We start from the raw sequence: 22,837 nt of genomic DNA on the forward strand, positions 1-22,837 counted from the left end.
TAAATGCCACAGCCAAGAATCATTCCATCGTATGCAGGCTTCAAAGAAGTTAAATTTTCCTCCCTTTCTTGAAGAGATGCCACAGAAATCTGAGAAGACTTAATGTTTTTTAATATTTAACTCTTTTTTTGTAAAAATTTTTATTTTGAGACTATTTTATGTTTTTATTGTTATTATTTTTAAAGATTTTATTTAATTCTTTGACAGAGAGAGACACAGCGAGAGCGGGAACACAGGCAGGGGGAGTGGGAGAGGGAGAAGCAGGCTTCCCGCCGAGCAGGGAGCCCAATGCGGGGCTGGATCCCAGGACCCCGGGATCATGACCTGAGCCAAAGGCAGACGCTTAGCGACTGAGCCACCCAGGCTCCCCTATTATGAGATGGTTTTAGAATCACATGTAGTTGTAGGAATCAATGCAGAGCCATCCAGTATACCCTATACTCAGTTTCCTCCAATGTTTGACTTTTTAAAATATCTATTTATAAAAATACTGCAGATACAAATTTTTCCTCTCTCTGATTATAATAATGTGAACCCAATCCTTCATCATTACTTGCACATTTTCGGGCAAGAATAAAACAAACTTGACCTTTTGGGGTGTGTACTTTTTAAGAGGGAAACTTTGTGGCCTCTAAAAAGATACACAAAATAAGATTAAACAGAGAAATGCATCGTGACCCAAGCTCTCAGTATAGGTAACGTGCCATTGCAGTAAAGGCTATTGCCAAAACCTGGGGGTGCTCATAGTGTCTTCTCTGACTGGGGGTTTGAAAAATGGAGCAGAACCGTCCACACATCATTTTGCAGGGAGGATGTGGAAGCCCAGCCTCCTCCACCACCTGTTTCTCCCTTCATGTCCCTATGCTCTCGATTCCATGTTCCTGAGCTTTGGCCCTAAATCCTGATACCACCTCACAGACCTCTTATTTGGAAGACTTTTGTGGATCTGCTCCCCTGGTTTACTGACTCAGCCCCACAAAGGACTCTCAAATTTATGTTCTCCCAATGACAGTGCCCCTGGGGCAGATCATCTGGTTGCCCCAAGGGACCTATATGTGGGTAAGCCCCTGGTCTCCTTGTCTGGGTGAAAAAAACAGGGAGAACGTTCTAGGGATTGCCCTTTGTTCCCAGTGTCCCTGAGGAAATGAAGTCCAAAGGGGGTCAACTCCACTAGGGCAGCAAAGTGCCCACAGTAAGTGGCACTGCCCTGCTCTGGTTCTATTATCCCACCACTTACATGAACCACATCCGTGCATCAGAAAGCCAAGCACAGTTTTCTGAGACTTTCAGTGGCTCTCCACAGGACGTTGCACTTTCTGTCATGTGTATGAAAATTTCATGCAGACCCAGTGGTCTGGGGGCCTCCAAATGCCGCCGGAACTCAATCCTAAAGGTACTGGAACTGGGAAAGATCTCTAAAGGCTAGAATGCCAGATGCCTCTCTTACATATACCCCTGCCCACCAGGAAAACTCCAGTGCAAAACTCTCCCCAGGGCTCAGTTCAGTAGAGCCACCTGCCTCCTTGACATCTGGACATCTCCTCTTGTGGCCTCCAAGACTTCAAAACTTGCTACCCAAATGAAATCCTTGACGTTCTTTTATCACTATCACTGAATTCTGATCTTGCCCTTTGTGGCCTTTAACACATTCTATAGTTATATATGGCTTAAAAAAAAAAAAAGTCAAACTTGTCTATCATCTGCCTTCCTCAATAGATAGCAAATACCATGCAAAGTAGGGCCAATGTCTGTTTTGCTTTGCTACTGCATACACAGTCCTACTGCAATTCTGATTCAGAATCCTGGCACAATAAAAGCACCAGCTGAAGGAAGAATGAATGAAGGAGAGCTGCTACCCCTGACCCTTAAAGTGAACAAATGTCATTAACCTCTGGGCTTTCTGGCTCCATCTTCCCTCTCCACATGTGGCTTCCTTAGGATTCACTGTTGTCTGCTGAACAGTTTTCTGAGGACTCACCCTCTGCCCCCTGACCCAGGAACTGGCTTTGTGGATCCAAGATAGTGAATCCATGGCTCCCTGAGAATAGCAATGGTGGAACAGGGGTCACAGCCCCACTTGGAGACCACGGAGCAAGCAGTAATTTCTTCCCCTGAACAGTATCATGGGGAAAGAAGGTGCTCTTTTCAACCTTTGGACCTTTGAAATGGAGCTGACTCACCCTCACGTCCCATCCAGGGGCAAGCACAGGCCCGGTTACAGCAAGTAGTGGTTCCTGTAAGCCTGACTCCCTGCAGAGCAACTTCTTTCTCTTGTTCTCCCTTTTTAATTCCATAGCCTCTTAGTTACTGTGGGCCTTCTGCTTTTGATGAGATATTTGGGTTTTCATCCTGAGCCTACAGGTCCTTAAAGGAATCCAAAATCTTAAAGAAGAAGCTATTAGTTTCTATACTAAATAATTGCCAAGATTTTTCCAATTCCAAGATGCCTTAATTCCAAGTTCCCCCATATCAGGAAAATCGTAATTGTGTAATTCTGCACTGCGACAAAGCCTTTAAGGTTTCTTGAATTTTGTTATCATGTGGTACTATGCGATAGCGCTGAAGATAGTTTACTTTCGCTCTTTTACCCACGGGATTGCATTTTTCACTCTTAAAACGACTTAAATGAGACTCTAGTGCCTTTGGTGAGTTTAAATTCCTCCAAAAAATTAGCTGTGAACTCATTACTTACTAATAGAATCATAACATAAAAAATGTTCAAGAGCAGCAGTCTCTCAGAAACTTTTCAGATAGTACAACTCCTCTGAAAATTCTTCGGAAATTCCCTTAAATTATGATATACTGTGAGTCAGATGACCCATATGACTGAGTATGGCATTGCCTTCTGTGGCACCGTAATAAAATGGGCAGAGTTGAACAGAAGTGGAAGTGACAATCACTCATGCTAAGTCTCATCTGTTCATGCTAAAGCTCTTTCATTCACTCTAAAGGTAGTTAGTGTTTCTTAGCTTCAAAGTAGAGGACTAGGTTCGGACGGGCAGAGTGATACAAAGGCAAAGACCAGGGGGTCCTGCTCTAAGGAGCTTACATGTCGTAGGGAGACATCAGTACAGCCAGCATTCAAGAGATAATGGAAAAATACACTAAAAGGACAAAAAAGGAATGCTATCAAAGCGAGGCAAGAGAAGCACTGAAGTATGCCTAGGTCAGTGAATCTTTGCATTTGGTTTTGAGCCTTTAAAATGAGTTGAGAGGTCCTTGAGAGAAAAGCCATTCCCGAGAGGGAAGAAGTAGGAGAGAGCAAAGGCTGGTGGAGGTGGAAGATCCTAGAAGGAAAAAATTAGCATGGGATGGAGAGTTAGGTTAGGGCCAGCCTTCGGAGACCATGGAAACTGTGCTTAGAAATCCCGACTTTATTTTACACACAATGGGAAGATTTTTGAAGGCCAGGAGTAAGATGATTTATTCTGTGCTATAAGAAGGTAATTCTGTCCTAGACCGAGGGGACATCTTCTAGGAGATCCCTACAAAATCCAGGAGAGGAATGCTGAGCACCCAAACACAGGCCGTGATAGGGAAGAAAAAAAAAAAAAAAGGCTGGAAGACAAAGTGAGGAGGCAGGTGTTTGGATGTGGAGGCAGAGAAAGAGGCAAGAGGGGAGATCCGGCAACGGGGAGGACAGTGATTCTAATTCACACAGAGTAAAAAGCAGGGAAAAGAGGCGTCCGTGAGGGTGTGTGGGTGTGTGTGGGGAGAATAGTGAATGACCCACCCTGACAGGAGTGATAGGAATTTGAATAGCAGAGGGGCTATTTTCAGGTGTTGGTGATTCACTGAGGAGGTCAAACCAGAGCACTACAGTTGTCAGCGAGATTCAAAAGCCCACCAAATGGGAGATGAGGAGTCAGAGGTAGTCAGTGACTGCACTCCCACCCACCTTCCCTGATCCTTTACACACCTACCTATAAAAGCATCTCCACAGTGCCCACAGGGAAACTCTGTATCTGAGGAGATCAAGGGTATATATGGGCTGAATAACATGCCCAGGTCGATGGTCTCTCAGAGCTGAAGCAAGAATGCAAACTGCAAGGGGACACACTTAACCATCATGTATAGCCAGCTTCCAAAGTGCTATGTAGTCAACTGAAGCAGAGAGTTACCTGGATATCTTGGGGAGAAAGTGGGATTTAAGTTCACTTTGGGTGGCTATCCTTTCCAAATGAAGTGATTCAGTTTCAGAGACACTCATTCAACAATGACACTAATGGACAGTAAGATTTAAGTAGTTAGAACACATGCTGCTTTGGTTTACTTGTTGGTTTATTTTTGAATATGTTCATCTAATAGTTGGTTTACCACTAAATGATGATATTTTAAAGATAAAAATATTTAAAATGGATTAAAGACCTAAATGTGAGACCTAGAACCATAAAACTCCTAGAAGAGAACATAGGCAGGAATTGCTGTGGCATTGGCTGTAGGAACATCTTTACAGATATGTCTCTTTTGGCAAGGGAAACAAAAGCAAAAATAAACTATCGGGACTACGCCAAAATAAAAAGCCTTTGCACAGTGAAGGAAACCATCAACAAAAGACAATCTAGTGAATGGGAGAAGATATTTGCAAATGATATATCCAATAAGGGGCTAATATCCAAAATAGTTAAAGAACTTATACAACTCAACACCAAAAACCCTCTAAATAATCCAATTAAAAATGGGCAGGGGACATGAATAGATATTTTTCCTAAGAAGACATACAGATGACCAACAGACACATGAAACGATGCTCAACATCACTCATCATCAGGGAAATGCAAATCAAACCCACAATGAGGTATCACCTCACACCTGTCAGAATGGCTAAAATCAAAAACACAAGAAACAACAAATGCTGGCAAGGATGTGGAGAAAAAGGAGCCCACAAGCAGTGATGGTGGGAATTCAAGCTGGGGCAGCTACTGTGGAAAACAGTATGGAGGTTCCTAAAAAAATTAAAAATAGAATTACTACATGATCTAATAATTCCACTAGTGGGTATTCACCCAAAGAAAATGAAAACACTGATTCAAAAAGATATATGCACCCTTGTGCTTATTGTAGCGTGTATATATAACAGCCAAGATACAGAAGCAATCCAAGTGTCCATCCATAGATGAATGGATAAAGAAGACGTGGTATATGTATATGCAATGGAATATTACTCAGCCATAAACAAGAATAAAATCTTGCCATTTGCAACAACATGGATAGATCTAAAGGGTATAATGCTACATGAAATAGGTCAGTCAGAGAAAGACAAATACCATATGATCTCACTTATATGTAGAATTTAAGAAACAAAACAAACAAGCAAGGGAAAAAAAAAAAAGAGAAACAAAAAAACCAGACCCTTAACAATAGAGAGCAAACTGATGGTTACAAGAGGGGAGGTGGGCGAGGGAATGGGTGAGATAGGTGGAGGGAATTAAGAGTATACTGATCCTGATGAGCACTGTGTAATGCATAGAATTGTTGAATCACTATATTGTACACCTGAAACTAATATAACAATTAATGTTAATTATTCTTGAATAAAAAAATTTATACGGTGCTTTACATAAGTAATTTTTTGATGAAAGCTATTTTACTTTTTCTGTGCTTCCCTCCGAGTCAATGAGAAATCATATTAACATCGTATGAATAATATAAAACCTGGCAACCTGGCAACCCTTCAGAGATCCTTCATTTTAAGTATTCAAGACATATTTAAATACACAAACAAAACACATCATAGGCTTCTGCTCTCTCTCCACAGAGGTGCTGTCCCACCTGGAAGACTAGCTGGGGAGACCTAGAGCTCGAGGGTGAGGGACAAGCCCCTACCTGAGTACGTGGTTTCTCGCCAGGCTTGGCTGACGCTCTTGCAGCATTTCAAAAATGTTTGGTTGGCGAAGAAATGCCACAATCTTGTCATTATATGCTGAAACAGACAAAAGTGCAAGTTGTGGTTGAGTCTTCAGCCCAGAGATAATTTCTATAGTGGTTGGAAAATGGCTGCTTGATACCAGGATTAACACAGGAGTTTGAAGGGCAGGTAGCATACTCATCAAAAAAAATGTGAACTCTTGAGGGTTTTTTTTCCCGTGACATAATAGCATTATCATTTTTAAAAGATCAAACCAAAAGTGAACCAGATCTAAGTTAATTATCTTTAACATTCCAGGAACTTAACTGGGTGTTAACTCATCCCCGTGTGAACAGGTGAAGGAGAATAAAATAGCTCTTCCATAAGGGGAGTTGTACTCTCTTCCTTCTGACTTCTCTTGGTCATTTTGCAATAGATTTATGGCAAAAAATTCTTTATGAGTTCAAAGAAATCCTTTTCTGAGCACTTGACCCTTACAACCTTGGCCAAGGTTAATTTCCTAGTAGTGATAATGGAAGTACCCACATCCGTTTGGGCTTTCTCACTTCACTTCCCTTGATACAAGTGGCATGTACCTCAGGAGGTAACTGAGGTTAGGAATGAAGACTGTGCTGACTTATCCCCGTGCACACCTGGGAAAGGAGTTCTAAATTTAAAACTGCATCTAACAGCAACAAGATCCATCACCTCATTTAAACTATGCTCTCCTGGACTTGGCTAACAAATCACTGAATGGAATAAAGAAGAAGGGGATGAGGGTCTGGAAGAGGGCCGAGAAGAAAGAGGGAAGATGGAAGGTCAAATTGAGGAGTGAAAGGAAAGGAAAACGTGGCAAAAGGGGGATGGAAGCAAAGGGTAGGGGTAGATTATACCATAGGGGAGGAAAAAGAAAACACAGACTCCTGACTATTAAAAGATTCATGACAAGAAAAAAAAAGGCTAACTATTGGGTATCCAGGGTCCCCAAAACATGATACATACCTAGCGGCAATGACTCATGTTGATGTTGGCTTCGAATAGCAGCTACTAGGCTGTGTCCTGGCCTGGCCAGTAAAGAGGCTCCTCTGTTTCTAGAGACTTCTGAAGCCTAATTTCAAAATAAAATTGTTAGCATTGGAAATCTTATCAATTTCAGATGGTCTTTTGATACTAATTTTTCAATATGGGGGTAAAAGATCCTGATATCACCTAAGTTACAAAAGAAATGAAGTTACAATCCTTAAAGTGAGTAGAAATGAGCAAGTTTTTTTTTTTTTAAAGACTAAGTAGGATGGTTGATGGTTTTTAAGAAAGTGATTGTGCTAAATGTTATAAATGTTAACCAGATTAATATACTGAGTAGACTAAGAAACATTTTTCTTCGTAAATACATTCAAGAGACAAATAAATTCTACATGAATACTATCATAGTATTCATTGTAGTAGTAAAGATAAGTTTGTGACTTTCATTTCTAAGAGTAGCACTGAACTTCATCACTGAATGTGGAATGGACTTGCTCTTTTTAACGGCGCATATCACTCTCAGATGGCCATTCTTTGCTTAGTGCCTACTATTCCATTCACTGTGCTGGCTACTCTTCACATAGTATCTTTTTATTCTCTCAAAATTCTGAAGGATGAGCATTATTAACTCCAGATTACAAACAGGGAAACTGAGAATTGGGATAAATTAAGTTTTTACAACATTTTTAACTGTAAGAGACAGAACCAGGGTACCAACCAATGCTTGACTGCAAAGCATTTGTTGACTCCTCTCCTGCTATTAGCCTGCATCCAATACCTTAGTTTTGGATGGGCATTTTGACAAAACTTCATGAAATACAAAACTTGCTTAGCTTAAAACTGATATTTGTGATGATTAATTTAGCTCAATTTTAAGTTTCAATAAACCCCCTAAGTTCTAGAGCGTGGCAGTGAGCTTTCTACCATGATTCCATGTACATTTGTTCCTCAAAGGACCCTTGCAGCGTAAGCTATTTAAACAGAGGCCCTACAGAATTTCCACATTGGAGTCCATTCACCAAATATATGGGGTTTGCTGCAGAGTATGATTCATCCTATGGTATTTGGTAAAGTATGCCAAAATAGGCTTTAAAAACATTTAAGAATTACGTTGAGGATTACTTTGTAATATACTTAAAAAGTGCTCAAACACCCAGACAAATAAGGAAAGAAAATTCTCCCTCTGAGACTGGTATACAATTCACTTCCACAGAATTCAGGAGAGTTATTGAGATCCTATGATACAAAGTCCGGAAAGGTCAGGTCAATCTCAAAGGGGCCATTTAAGACTAGTCCATGTGTCGGGCGCCTGGGTGGCTCAGTCGGTTGGGCGACTGCCTTCGGCTCCGGTCATGATCCTGGAGTCCCTGGATCGAGTCCCGCGTCGGGCTCCCTGCTCTGTGGGGAGTCTGCTTCTCCCTCTGACCCTCCCCACCTCATGTGCACTCTCTCTCTCTCTCTCTCTCTCTCTCTCTCTCATTCTCTTTGTCTCAAATAAATAAATAAAATCTTAAAAAAAAGAGACTAGTCCATGTGTCATATTGCAGATGATGAATAGGTGCAGATGATGAATAGGACAGATTATTTAGGGCTTACTCATTAAAGACATGGTAATTGCTGGTTTTCCTCTGGGTCCTACTTCCACCCTCCACACAGATAGGGGTAACAACCCTTTCTTTGCAGAGATGTGCTATCAGTTCACTGTCTGTATACGGCAGTCTTTGAATTGCTCTTCTTGAAGTAGTAGAGAGGCAGACCCATCCTTTCTCCTCTGGTCTTTCTCCTTGCCCACTGCTTATTTGAGGGACAAGGAAATAGATTCTGTGCCGCTGTGGTGGACTTCTCACTTTGATGTCATTAGCCCTCAGCTCTGTACTGCTAGTGTAGCCAGCCACCAAGATTTAGAAGCTGGTACTTCTGCAACAGCATGGTTACAATGCAAAGTGATGAAAGAAAGGTTTGCTGACTATTAATATAGGCAACGCTGAGTCTCTACATTTCTTTCTCCTTGAATTAATAAATATGTAAAGCCTTTCTGGGACGGAAATGATAGGTCTCTTTTCCTTGGAAGGAATTACATCCGTCTGCTTTAATGTGTGTTTGAAATATTTTTGATGCTGTAAAGACAGGAATTTGAAAGACCACTCCATTGAAGATTATCTAAACGATGTATTACAGAGAGAAACTGAGGAAGCAGATCTGATAACAGACCTCAGGAGGGCATGGCTGTATACCGAACTCCGGTGATGCCTGCTGTCACACACACACACACACACACACACACACAATGAGCCAAAGTGTCTCATTGTTGGTGGGTTGCCCCAAAATAAAGAGCACTTTGAAACAGGAAGAGGCTGACTTCTATTCCTGGCTGCCATAGGGAATTCATATGTTACAGATATGTTTTGGGGAAAAATGGTGCCTACTTTCTGAGGTCACCTGCTCACTGGCAAAACTAAGGCAGGTTCAAAAACTTCAGAAACCAGATGAAGGCCAGCTACTCTGAAGGTAGACAACTGACTGATGAATATGCCTCAGGCCAACTATGAGTGAGATGGAGGAAACAACACAGGGGGAAGTTAGGGCAAGTGGGGTACCTGCACCATAGAGACACCTGCCGAGGGTAAAGGAGGTACCGGAGAGCCTACAGATGAGGATGGATGGGAAGGTTAGATAGAAACAGCCTTGTCCAACTAGGAGCCAGGAATTTACAGGGATGGAGATAATTTCAAGCATGGCTGGAGAAGATTCTGAGATTGGTCTAGAGTTTACTATGTGCTAGGATCCTTGTTCCCCTAAAGTAGTACTAAATGGTCCATCCTGAGGAATGTTTGATATCAGCTAGGTGACCTGATGTGGACCTCACTGCAAACATGATGCTAACGTTTGCTTTCCTAACTACTGAAAATGACTGGAAGAATGGATTTTCCATTTAAAACTAAAATAATATGATTCATTAAATTCCCTTCGCATTTGACACTTTTTGTGTTACTGAGTTTCCCAGGGGTGTGTGTGTGTGTGAGACAGAGAGACAAAGAGGGAACCCCCCAAGGGCCTGCCTCTCCCCAGACATGCTATGACTCTTCTATGACTGGCTAAAACCCAGTTTGCAGTAGGGACTACTTTTAAGATTTCTCTTCTTTTTGATGTTGAGATAGCTTTAATCATAATTGCAAATGTGAAAACTTCAAACATTAAGCTCTCTAGAAAAAAAAAAAAGATATGCTCAGAAAATAGTTTTCAGTGACTGGTAAGCAAGCTTCTCTTCCCGTGTTGCAATTTAGAAATGTAAACTGGTGGTTTTTTAAAGCCGTGATTGAAAATTGCAGGTTTTAGACTGAATTTGGGTTAATAATCAGCTAATGCTCTCTTTGAAAATGCTGGAGACCTGATGATAAAAAAAAAATAGTGAGTTCAGAGGAAAGGCCCAAGTGATGAATTTGCATTCACCTCTAGATTCCTTTTGTATTCTAAAAACAGATCATTAACAAAGTTTTCAGAATTATGTTAAGGAAACAAAAGAGAGAGAACTATGCTTGAGTTGTTCAACATACTTATAATAGTGAAAAGTGAATAATAAACATAATGTACAAGGAAAGGCTTGAGTTAAATTATGGTAGATCCATACGATTAAAATACAGAAGAATTGGGGCGCCTGGGTGGCTCAGTTGGTTAAGCGACTGCCTTCGGCTCAGGTCATGATCCTGGACTCCCGGGATCGAGTCCCGCATCGGGCTCCCTGCTCAGCGGGGAGTCTGCTTCTCCCTCTGACCCTCTTCCATCTCGTGCTCTCTATCTCTCATTTTCTCTCTCTCTCTCAAATAAATAAATAAAATCTTAAAAAAAATAAAATACAGAAGAATTTTAATGGCATGGGAACAGTCTCCAAGGTATGGTATTGGTAAAGTAGAATACAGAACCATAGACAACATGATTCAGTTTTTTTTTTTTTTAATTTCTCTGTAGACCAGGAAGTGTCTCCAGATGGGGTATTATATTGGTCTTTTAACTTCTTTCCCATCTGTGTCTGTGTTTTCTACATTCTTTACTTACTCTTGATAATTCAAAAGTTTATTTTCCTAAGTGTCCGAATTTTATAAACTTCCAATCAAACCTATAATCAAGTATAGGTTACATGGAATCAAGAGGAAAATTCCAAATTTTTAGAAGCAGTGCAGGTTACCCTCCCTAAAGGCAAGCTTCCTGAATGATGATTTCTCTGTGTTATCAGAGCCAATGAAATAACTTTTGTCATCCAAAAAGCTCACTGCAAAGAATGACCAAGAGTGACCCCTGCTTTTAAAGTGAAAAGTCACACAGTTTGAATGGCAAAAATTGACAAGGCAAGAAACAACAAATGTTGGAGAGGTTGTGGAGAAAGGGGAGCCCTCTTACACTGTTGGTGGGAAAGCAAGTTGGTACAGCCACTTTGAAAAACAGTATGGAGGTGCCTCAGGAAGTTAAAAATAAAGCTACCCTATGACCCAGAAATTGCACTCCTGGATATTAACCCCAAAGATACAGATGTAGTGAAAAGAAGGGTCACATTCACCCCAATGCTCATAGCAGCAATGTCCACAATAGCCAAACTGTGGAAGGAGCCGAGATGCCCTTCAACAGATGAATGGATAAAGATGATGTGGTCCATATATACAATGGAATATTATTCAGCCGTCAGAAGAGATGAATACCCAACATTTGCATCAACATGGATGGAACTGGAGGAGATGATGCTAAGTGAAATAAGTCAAGCAGAGAAAGACAATTATCATCTGGTTTCACTTATTTATGGAACGTAAGGGATAACATGGAGGACATCAGGAGAAGGAAGGGAAAAATGAAGGGGGGACATCAGAGGGAGAGACGAACCATGAGAGACGATGGACTCTGTGAAACAAACTGAGGGTTCTAGAGGGGAGGGGGGTGGGGGGATGGGTTAGCCTGGTGATGGGTATTAAGGAGGGCACGTTCTGCGTGGGGCACTGGGTGTTATGCACAAACAATGAATCATGGAACACTACATCAAAAACTAATGATGTAATGTATGGTGACTAACGTAATATAATAAAAGAATTATATATATATATATAAAAAGTCAGTTTCTCTCCTCTACCAGATTCCTGTCCTTTCCTGAGGTAATTACTATTATGCTTTTTTGTGTGTACCCTTCCAGAACTTTTCTATGACTACTGATTTTCTAACCTGACCAAGATAAAGTGGTAAAAGAAATAAAAATTATGTGCTCTGTTTTCCTTCCTTATTAAGATTAATTTATATTGTTACTTGCAGTATAAACAAGACAAATGTGATCCTCAGTGATTTCTTTACTGAGAGATGGGATCCAATATTTATAGCCCTATATGCTCTTTCCATTTATCTGTATCCATTTCCATTTGGACATTATGTGAAGAGTTAGGCCTGTTTTGTTGATGCTTTTTTTGTATATTGCAGACAGATGTGACACTGTACTAAAATGCAGGTTAAAGTATCAAATAATGATGTTTTTATGCATAAAGCACTATATTACCGAGAACTGCTTTCAGCAGACTGCCTGAAAAATTTTCACTTGAGGTAAAAAAAATCTGAAAGACATTTGACAGTGTCTCTGTTAATAACCTATCATAGGGGTTTTGAGGGAAATTTTTACCATTTAGGATCCTGAATATAGAAATCGATTTCAATTCTGTCTTTAAAAGCAATTGATAAAAATATTTACTCCTGAGCAGTACTCAAGAGAATGGCTCTTGAAGGTGAACAGAAAATATTGATTCCTAAGGTCGTGATCTAAGAAACATCCATAGCAAGTCACCCGGTGCCCCTGACATGTGACACAGAAAAACCATGGATTATGGAAATAATTCATCGATTGTTCCTGAGTCTCATATTTCCATCTGCTTAACTGTCATTTCAAATTGGATATCCTACCGTTTTCATCCTCATTCTCGACTTCTCTAACAGCAAACCTGCCATCCTCTGTTCATTTTGCCGGTGCATTGTTAATGCGCCTCAAGCCTCACAGACTGAGAATCACAGAGCCGGCCGTCGAGTCGAGTTCCCTTGCTCCACCGGCAGATGAGGGAACTGAGGCCCCAGAGAGGAAAGGAAGGAGCAGCGACACACACCTCCTCTGTAGAGAAGCTGGAGCTGAGACTCCATCTGCTAATTGAAGTCCCAGGTACCCCTTCCTCCCACCTCTTGACCTCTGCAGGCTTCTTCCCACAGGGTGGCCTTGGTCTTGTGTCGCTTTGCCACCTCCAGCGGCCACTAATGGGGCCACTCCCGCAGATCACTCTTTTCTTTCCTCTTCTTGGCCATCACTGTCTCCTTCGTAAAATACTACTTTTCACTGGACGGGGAGTTAGATCTGAACTGTGGTCTTGAACTCCCTGTGTGACCTGAAGTTTTGATATTTAAGTTTGCCTGACTATAAAATACAGTTCTTAACTGAGGTGGTATTACCACATGGGAATATTTGGAAATGCTGAGAGGTATTTTGTTTTGTTTTTTGTTTTGGTTGTCATAGTGATTGGTGAGGTGAGGGTGCTCCTGACATTTAATGGACGGGACCAGGTAAAAAGGTCCTGCAATGGCATGGGACAATTCTACACATTACAGAAGTGTCCTCAAAATGCCAGTAGTCTTCTCCCCTAAAGCCCACTTTTACACAAAAAATTATCATGTTATTCCTCTCAGATTCATTCAGTGGGCTCATGAGAAAGTGCCAAGCATGTGATATTCAAAACTTTACAAAAACCAAGACAAAACCCAAGTGGAAAGAGTATTCTGGTCACCCTGAACGATTCATTGTCTCTCTACTGACCTTTCTGGATCCTACCGCTGCACCTCTGCTCACGCGGGCTCTCTGTGGGGTTGCCCTCCCTCTTCCTTTGTATCTGGCTAGATTCTACCAATTTTCTAGGGTTAGGTCAAGTACCTTACTTTAAAGATGCCTTTCCTTGGCCTCTTTTGAACTTCTGTGGCACTTGTCCTAACATCTCTCTTGGCACTCAATCATATTCTAATTGTTCTTGTTACTTAACTCTGTGTTTTTTGGCCTGGCTTCAAGCATAGAATATAAAATTCTCCCGGGCAGGGATCATATCTCATACTTCTTTGCATTCCACAGTGCTCATAGCAAGCCATGCACTTAATCAGTGTTTGTTGAGCAAAATCGCATCACAGCAAACACAATTAACATTACCCACCACGCCCTCCTTCTGTTTTTATACCAAGATCCTCCTGTCTTCTCATTCCCTAGGCTATGGGCTCTCACAGCAGGAGGAACCAGATACTTATTTTCACAGAGGCTGGGTCTCTGTTTTCTCTGGTATGCTGCCTCTGGGTCAGCTATTCTCTGCCTCCCAGTTTCTCTCTTTGTTGCTTTTCTTGGTTTCTCCTTGTGTCAGCGCAAAGCTACCAGTGGACAGAGGATGCGCAGAGGGATGGGAGGGGTTTAAAAACCTGATCAACTGAGTCAATTGGAGAGTGAATGAATTAGCAAGAATACAGATGGTTGATGCACATTTATACCCTTTCATTGTTATGTGTTACAGTTTTTCTTGGCTGACGCAGGTGGTACTTTGTCATTACTGTTGATAGTCAATGTAACTGTGCTTAGGCTATTCAGTCATATTAAATAAGTGTTTCAGAACAGGTATTGCAAGTGGTACTCATGACCTTAATCTCGTTTCAACAGAAATGTTAGAAGACTTGTATTTTCAGATTATTTTCTTATAAATGTAAGAGATCTATATCTTTAGGGGTTCATCTTACATTGAGTAACCTACCTTTTTGTTTTATTGACAGTGAACCTGACTGCAGTACTTAGCTTCTTTTGTCAAATGGAGTTACTCTATACTAGCGCTGAAATTGCCTTCATAATATTAAAGAGCTTTGACATTTTAAATAAATTAAAGGGCATATTTCAAAAATGACTCAGATTTTTGAATTTATCCACTATTATCTCAAAAATGCTGTACTTTCTTAACTGTTATGAAAGCGCCACCAGAGAGGAATATAATGCATGTTGAGCTGGGAAGTTGGGGCACTGCTTTTTGTAGTTGGCAAGTGTGTCTGCTGATGAGTGTCTGCTATGTGTGCGTCCTGACACCCACATAACCCTTGGGGATGTATAATATTCTTCTCTGCATGGCCATGAACACGTTTTACATATATGTGGAAAGAAAGAATCAACATGTTTTCAGCAGTATCCTAAAACAATACCTAAGATGACCCATGAAAGAAAAATTCGTTCTATCACACTGGCTTTAAACCATGAGCGCCCTTGGTTGGAAAGAGTTAGACCTGTCAGAGTATGCAGATGATTCCCCTAAAAAAGTAGTAACCTGGTACCAATATAAGAGCAACAGGCTCTTCCCTTAAGACTTATGTTTGCTATCTGAGGCTGCCAGGTGGATTGTTTTTCTCCCCATTTCTCCTGAAATGTTCACCCTAGTTCTCCTTGGAATGACCCCCAGGGGCAGTGGGGAGGAGCGCATGCGTGCGTGCACGCATGCGTGCACACACACACACACACACACACACACATTTCTTTTTATCCTGTACTACTTCATTTTTACCTCACTGTAATCCAACTCAACAAGCTGTTTTATGAGAAATGGCTCTCAGTGGCCATAATCTCCTAAGATCCTGGTGGTTTCTAGGATGGTACCAATACTTGGGAAATGTCAGTAAGGGATTTGCTCATAATATTGCCAGGAACTGACTAAAAGTAGAAAAGAGCTATGTTTGGAGTTTTGGTTTGAGGAAGGAAGTTAGGAAATGGTATGGGATAAAGAGATCGTAGTTCAGAAAGGCAATGCACATGATGTTTAAGAAGGATGGCAGATTTCATGATTCAGTGGAAGTTAACCCTAGGCAGTGTATAAAGATATAAACCAGGAAAGAGCACGTGGTAGGATGGGAAGAGAGTATTCATGTCCCCAGTGGATTTCCCCCAGTTTTTAGTCCATGTATATGGTATTGCTGTCTTCTCCGGGATCTATGAAGAGCCAGAAGTTTAATGTCAGTCACACCCTGTATGATCTTTTAGGAATTCACATGTGACTGGCAGGCCTAAGGAAGCACAGCTCCAGCCATGGTGTACGGATCTGTGGACACTGCATTTTCAATTTCCTTTAAGCTAGACAGATTTTTAGCAGTGGCGATTATTAGGGCAAAAGGGAAGGCAGAAGGAAGGTAATCTGAAGATGGGTCTAAGGAGTTCCGTGGGTGTCCCTGACTCCTCATTCTTTTAAAGACCAGTGTGGATATGGCACAGCCCCTTGAGGAGCAGGGAATCCTAGATCCCAGCCACTGAAACTGTTCTGGCCCCACCTGAGCAGGGCCTGTGGAAGTGTGAATGTGGCAGGGGGCGTGGGAGTGTTACCTCTCCAGCACTGTAGCTCCGGAGCCTCTGGAGGTGTTGTCGATGTGTCAGGTGATTGGGAAGACGACCGTTCTGAAGAGGGATTCGGGGGTCAATGAAAGTGGTAGCTCGACTGTTGTGGTCCACGAAAAAAGACTGCAGATAGACCAAAAGCATACTGCATGAGAAAGAGCCAGAATGAAGGCAATAAAGTAAGGAATGCTACAGGGCTCAGTCTTCTTGTTTATTTCTGTCCCTCCTTTCTATCTATTCAAAACTAGATGGAAGACTGGGGCACTGTGCATCCGTTTGCTCAGTAGTTGAATGGAACACCACCAGTCCTTGATAAACACTTCACACTGTGGCGTTATAGACTTATGATCATAACATTGTATTCACCATGGAGAATTAGAAAAGTAGAGCCTTTGATGTATTAAAATAACACCAGTAATAATGTATGGATCATTTTATTTTTAAAACAAAGTCTTTTTGATTATAGAACTAGCACAGTCTTACCGAGAAGAAATTTTAAAAGGATAAAAAAGTAAGAAGAAAACCAAAATTATCCCAAATATCACAATCCAAGAGTAGTCACCAAAATATTACAGTGATTTTTTTCCGTTTTTTTCTTTTTCTATGCAAATATACAAATAATCTATATATTTTCCTCACATTGGCACCTACAATTTTGTTAGAAGGTTTTTTTCACCTATTATTTTATGAGCATTTCCTTAAGTTATTAGACATTCTTTTAGCACAGAATTTTAGTAGGTATATGGTATTCAGCTTGATGGATGCATAGTGATTTCGGTACCCTCTATCATTGGACATTTTACTTTTTTATTGTTTTAAAAATAATGCTTCAATAAACATTCTTGTTCATAAATCTTTGCAGAATGTTTGATTACTGTACCTGTTCCATCCAGTATGTGGCAAAGGTTATTTTTTAAATCTAAAATTACCTCCCGTAAAATTAGTACCTTTTCAGAAAAACAAACCTTTTGTACTACTAAACAATCTTTCAAATACTGTCTTGAACAAAATGTAATATTTGGTGAAGGTGATTTCCTCTTAAAGATCTCAATCAATGCTCATTGTAGACACATTCAGATACCACCTGACAGAAGTAGTCAAAGTCAAATACAGATTTAAAAATTATTCTTGGGAAGTATGAGCTTATAATTTCAAGTATTAGATGTCCTTGTAAACAAGTCTCTTTAATTAAAGAGCTCTATAAAAAGTGATACAGAAGTGGTTTCATTATGGAGACCAAAAGATAGCCCCACAGGACATAGGAGATTAACTCCCCTAATATCATGTGAATCAGTATCTGTGACTTGCAGTAAAATTCCCAAGACAGCATTCCACACAGATTCCAAAAGGCCTGTGTGGGGGCACCTGGGTGGCTCAGTTGGATAAATGTCTGCCTTCCACTCAGGTCATGATCTCAGGGTCCTGGGATCAGCCCCTAGCTGGGCTTCCCCCTTCCGTGAGGAGTCTGCTTCTCCCTCCGCCTCTCCCCAATACTTGTGCTGTTTCTATCTCCCAAATAAATAAATAAAATCTTAAAAAAAAAAAAGCCTGTATGTCCAGTAATTTGGATGGGACTGAAGATGACGTTCGGTGGTTCAAAAGTGACACTAGTGATATCGAAAAATGAGTCAAGAATCTGAAGAAGAAAAAATGTGAGTGGAAAAGAAAACATTTATCAACATGTTTATATAACATGAGATTTTAAACACACGGGTATAAGCTGAGGTCAATATTTGAAGGTTTTTTTTATTATTCAACTATATGCCTGCAAGTTTATAAATTAAAGTTAAATGGGTTTCTTATGTTTGTGCATATGTGGCAATTCTTTGGTATGAACTCCTAAAAGTTGAGTTAATCACCGGGCTAAAAGTTAGAAAAATTTTGTTTATTGGTCGGCCCATACGAACGAATTCCCTTCATGAGCGCTGTACAGATTTATCCTCTTATCGTAAGTTCATGGATGCTTTTCATGGACTTTATAAATGTTGAGTATTTAAAAGACCTCTTAGAAATGTTGAATGGTAAATGATGCTAAATTATTGTTTACAGGGGAAGCCAAACATTTTCTTGTTGTTGTTGGGATGTTAAGGTTTTATCATTTACTTATAAATGTGTTAATTACTCCTCTGCCTTCAAATTGCTTTTGATCTTTGTTTGCTTTGTTTTCCACTACACAGAATTTTTTATATTCCTCTGTACTCAAATCTCTCAATCATTTCTGTCTAGAGTTCAGTTCAATGCTTAATTATGTTTTTCTAGCTTTATTTTTGGTGAGTTTGTTCTGAAACTTATTTTGGTATGAATGTGAAGTTGTAATTCAATTTTTTTCTCCAAGAGCCTGTTTTTCCAAATCATTCATTCCCTATCATTTTATTACGTATAAATTCTTATAAATACCACTGTTTCAGGAATATTTTATTTGTTCCAATGATCTGTAGGATTTTCACTGTTCCAGTTATTAATGTCTGTAGGACAAGTTTCCTCTCCTAATTTATCTTTTCAAGATTTTCTTAAGTATTCATGCCTGCTTATTTTTCCAGATGAGCTGATCTTAATTTTATTAAGTTCCAAAATAGTGCTATTAGGATTTTGTTTACAGTCACCTTAAGACTACAGATGATTTAGAGAGAATTCATTCTTTATAATAGTCAATGTATCCTTTCCCATTTCTGAACATAAAGTGACTGTCTATTCAAGACTTTCTCTTCTCAGTAAAATTTTGTAGTTGTCTTCCTGAAAGACACATATTTTTGGTTAAGGGAGTCTGTAGATATTTAATACTGTTTGTTGCTATTCTGAGTGCTTCTTTTCCTGTAATGTTTGTAACCCATCATTCCTAGTACCCAGGGAAGCTATTGTTGGTATATTCAGTTTGTGTCTGTTTATAGTATTAAATGCTCCTATTGAATAAAGAACACTTTTAGGTATATCTTCTTTGATTTTAACTTATTTCTTATGTTGTTTTCCAGTTCACACACTTCTGGGTTTTTATTTTCAAATGCATTTTGAAATAAATTTTTGCTTTAATTACTGTTGCTTTTTAACCTTCTCTAAGTTATTAGTTTGAAAGCTTATATTTTAATATTTATTTTTCTTGTTTGATAATAAAAACCAATGTACTAATCCTTTGAGTACAGTCTTTCTATATCACGTTTTATTAAATATTGGTCACATGCATTTTCAATAATTTCTCAATGGTTTCTAGGTCTTGATTTTATTTAAAACCCACTAGTCACGAAGAGCATTGTCTTGAACCTATAACTGGCAGATTGATTTTGATGGCTGTGTTTAAATACGTTCTCATTGTCATGCAACCATCACCACTATTCATCTCCTGAAATATTTTATCTTCTCAAACTGAAACTCTGTAGTCATTAAACACCAACTGCTCATTCCCTCCTTTCCCGAGACCCTAGGAAACGCTATTCTACTTTCTGTCTCTATGAATTTGACTATTTTTAGATACCTCATGTGAAATAAAATATTTGTCCTTTTGTTTCTGACTTGTTTAACTTAGCATAATGTTTTCAAGGTTCATCCATGCTGTAGCATGTGTCAGAATTTCATTGCTTCTTAAGGATGCATAATCTTCTGTTGTATGGGTAATACCACATTTTGCTTATCCATTCATGTAACCTCTATTTTTTCCACCCTTATTGAGGTATAACTGACAAAAAAAAATTGTATGTAGTTAAGGTCTATGTAAGCTCTATTTTTTAAAAATATTTTACTTATTTATTTGATAGAGAGCGAGAGAGCACAAGCAGGGGGAGCAGTGGAGGGAGAAGGAGAAGCAGGCTCCCCACGGAGCAGGGAGCCCGACGCGGGGCTCGATCCCAAGATGCTGGGATCATGACCTGAGCCGAAGGCAGACGCTTAACCATCTGAGCCACCCAGGCGCCCCTATGTAAGCTCTATTTTTAACAAAAGAATATATATTCCATTAATACAAAATTATATTATTCAAATCCTGACTTATTTTGTCTCTCCGACTGATAGACACAAAACTCATTTCGTACTACGATGCATTTATTTCATTTTCTCTTTGTATTTCTCTTAGTTTTCTTTATATGATATGATGCCATTTGGCTTATAAGATACATGATTACTGTACCTTTACTTTAGATGTGCCTTTGATTTATATAAAATTTTACTTTGACTCCATTTAATGGTTCTGAATTTGAACTCTCCTTTCTATGATATTAATGTACAACCACTGGTTTTCTTGTTATGTTTCATGTTCTATTAATATCTATTCTTTTATTTTTTAAACTTTCTGAATCATTTCTTAGGCGTGTCTTTTAATAAGCTGGATCTGTTTGTTAACAAATCTGACTGTTATGCTTGGCTGTACCTTTGTCATTTTATTTGTATTATTTCCAATTTCTTTGTTTCCTCGTGGATTTTTGAGGTATTTTGCTATGTAAATTGTATTTTGCTTGATTTTATTTTTGTAGGAATTTGACACAGAAAAATCTTGCTCTCAAAGGTACAAATAGTTGCCTTTTAAGTTGATCGGATAACTATATTAGCCCTTATTTTTCAAATTATCCAATTGGACTCCCCTTACACTCAACCAGGAACTTAGCACAACTTTCCTTGCCCTGTTCATCGGGCCCTCTTCCCTCTCCCTTGTCTGTTTTATTCTAGGCTAGGAATATGATTCAGACAGTTCTTATTCAATTATTCCATTTTTCTTATACGTATTTTCCCATATTTTACTGAGTCTTTCCCAAAATATTTTAAAGCACTTTAACAGCAATTATTTCCATTTATATCCATATATTTGATTGATTTAAACATTTACCACCACAGTCCTTTTATACTATGTTTTCCCCATTATTGATTTCTTGTTCTGCTTCATTTGTGAGCCATCTGAAGAATGGCTTTTGGTGTTTTCCTAGGACAGGCAAAAGAGTACATGTACTGAAATCCTGCATGTAAGGTTGTTTTTCTAGTATTTTCACACTTGAATGACACCAATTTGTTTGAACATAGAACTTTGGGGCTGCAACTCTTTCTCATCAATAACCTGTACTTCTTGCATTGTGGATTTCTGTAGTCGAGTTTCATGAGTGGAAAATTTTAAGCTTGTCTGATTTTTATTGTTTTTAAGGTAACTTTCATATTATCATGGCTATATATTGATAAGATTTAAAAAATCTCCATTTAAAGACAATTTCAGAGTATGTGTAGATATAGAGTTTTAATGAATTTTACCATAACTCAGTGAGCCCAATTAATCTGTCTACCTGAACAATTTATTTTAGAGCACAAAGTTTTATTTTCAATATTTAATAATTTAATTTTTATATTTTGAATTTAATTTTTGCTGTTGTACCTATTATTCTGGTTTCTTCTTTAGGAACATCTATAAGTTATTCATCCAACAGAGATTTTAAGTGAGTGCTAATTATATGCCAGTAATATTAAGCTCTTGGGGTTTCCTCAATGAGCAAAGATCCCTGCTCTCAAGGAGCTTAGAATTCTGTTAGGAGAAACAGGCAAAACAGTAAATCTAACAAATATATAACTTATATGGTGGAGCACTTGGGCTGGAGATCTTGGGTGCTTTTGGTATTAAATTGAGTGGTTAGAATAGGCCTGTCTGAGAAAGGGAGATATGCTCCTTTTGGTTTTTACTTTTTCTTTTTTTAAAAAAATTGTAGAAGAACATGTAATGTGAGACTTATTCTCTAACAAATTTTTAGTTGTACAGTATTAAGTGCACAGAGTAGAACAGTATTGTTAACACAATGTTGTGCGGCAGGTCTCTAGAACTTACTCATTTTGTGTAACTGAAACTGCACCCATTGAACCTAAACTCCCCATTTCCTCCTGCCCCAGCCCTGGCAACCACCATTCTGCTCTGTTACTCTGAGGGTATTTCAGATACTTCACGTAAGGGGAATCATGCAGTATTTGTCCCTCTGTGACTGGCTAATTTCACCGAGCCTAATGTCCTCCAGGTTCATCCACACTGTAGCATGTGTCAGAATTTCCTTCATTTTTAAGGAACATTGAATAATGTTCCACTATATGTATATATCACATTTTCTTTCTTTCTTTTTTTTTTTTAGTCAGGTTTTGAATTCCAGTTAGTGAAGACATAGTGTAATATTAATTTCAGGTGTACAATATAGTGATTCCACACTTTGATACAACACCTGGGGCTCATCAGAAATTCACTTGATGGGGTCCCCATCTTCTATTTCCCTCATGCCCGACTCCACTCACCTCCCTTCTAGTAACCACCAGTCTGTTCTCTATAGTTAGGAGTCTATTTCTTGGTTTGCTTCTCTCTTCCCCCACCCTTTCCTTCTTCATTTTGTTTCTTAAATTCCACGCATGCGTGAAATCGTGTGGTATTTGTCTTTCTCTGACAGACTTACTTTGCTTAGCGTAATACACTCTAGCTCCACCCGCATCCTTGCAAATGACAAGACTTCATTCCTTTTTATGGTTGGTACTATTCCATCGTATATACCACATCTTCCTTATCCATTCGTCAGTTGATGGACACTTGGGCTGTTTCCATAATTTGGCTATAGTAGGCAATGCTGCTC

At 39.4% G+C, this 22,837-nt stretch overlaps 1 protein-coding gene across 3 annotated transcripts in view; it reads right to left on the reverse strand.

Moving 5' to 3' along the window:
• HECW1 (HECT, C2 and WW domain containing E3 ubiquitin protein ligase 1) overlaps window positions 1-22,837 on the reverse strand; it is a 430,092-nt gene that overhangs the window by 55,665 nt on the left and 351,590 nt on the right. For all 3 annotated transcript variants that reach the window (XM_088018231.1, XM_088018230.1, XM_028108920.2), the window contains 3 exons: window positions 16,260-16,394; window positions 6,851-6,956; window positions 5,827-5,923 (listed from right to left, as the gene is read on the reverse strand). In XM_088018231.1, coding sequence (XP_087874357.1) covers window positions 5,827-5,923; window positions 6,851-6,956; window positions 16,260-16,394 — 338 coding nt within the window. The remainder of the gene's footprint in view (window positions 1-5,826; window positions 5,924-6,850; window positions 6,957-16,259; window positions 16,395-22,837) is intronic.

This window comes from Eumetopias jubatus, unplaced genomic scaffold (genome assembly GCF_037043125.1).
Source record: "Eumetopias jubatus isolate StellerSeaLion01/CBP00866 unplaced genomic scaffold, mEumJub1_p1.0 scaffold_14, whole genome shotgun sequence".
Taxonomy (NCBI): Eukaryota; Metazoa; Chordata; class Mammalia; order Carnivora; family Otariidae; genus Eumetopias; species Eumetopias jubatus.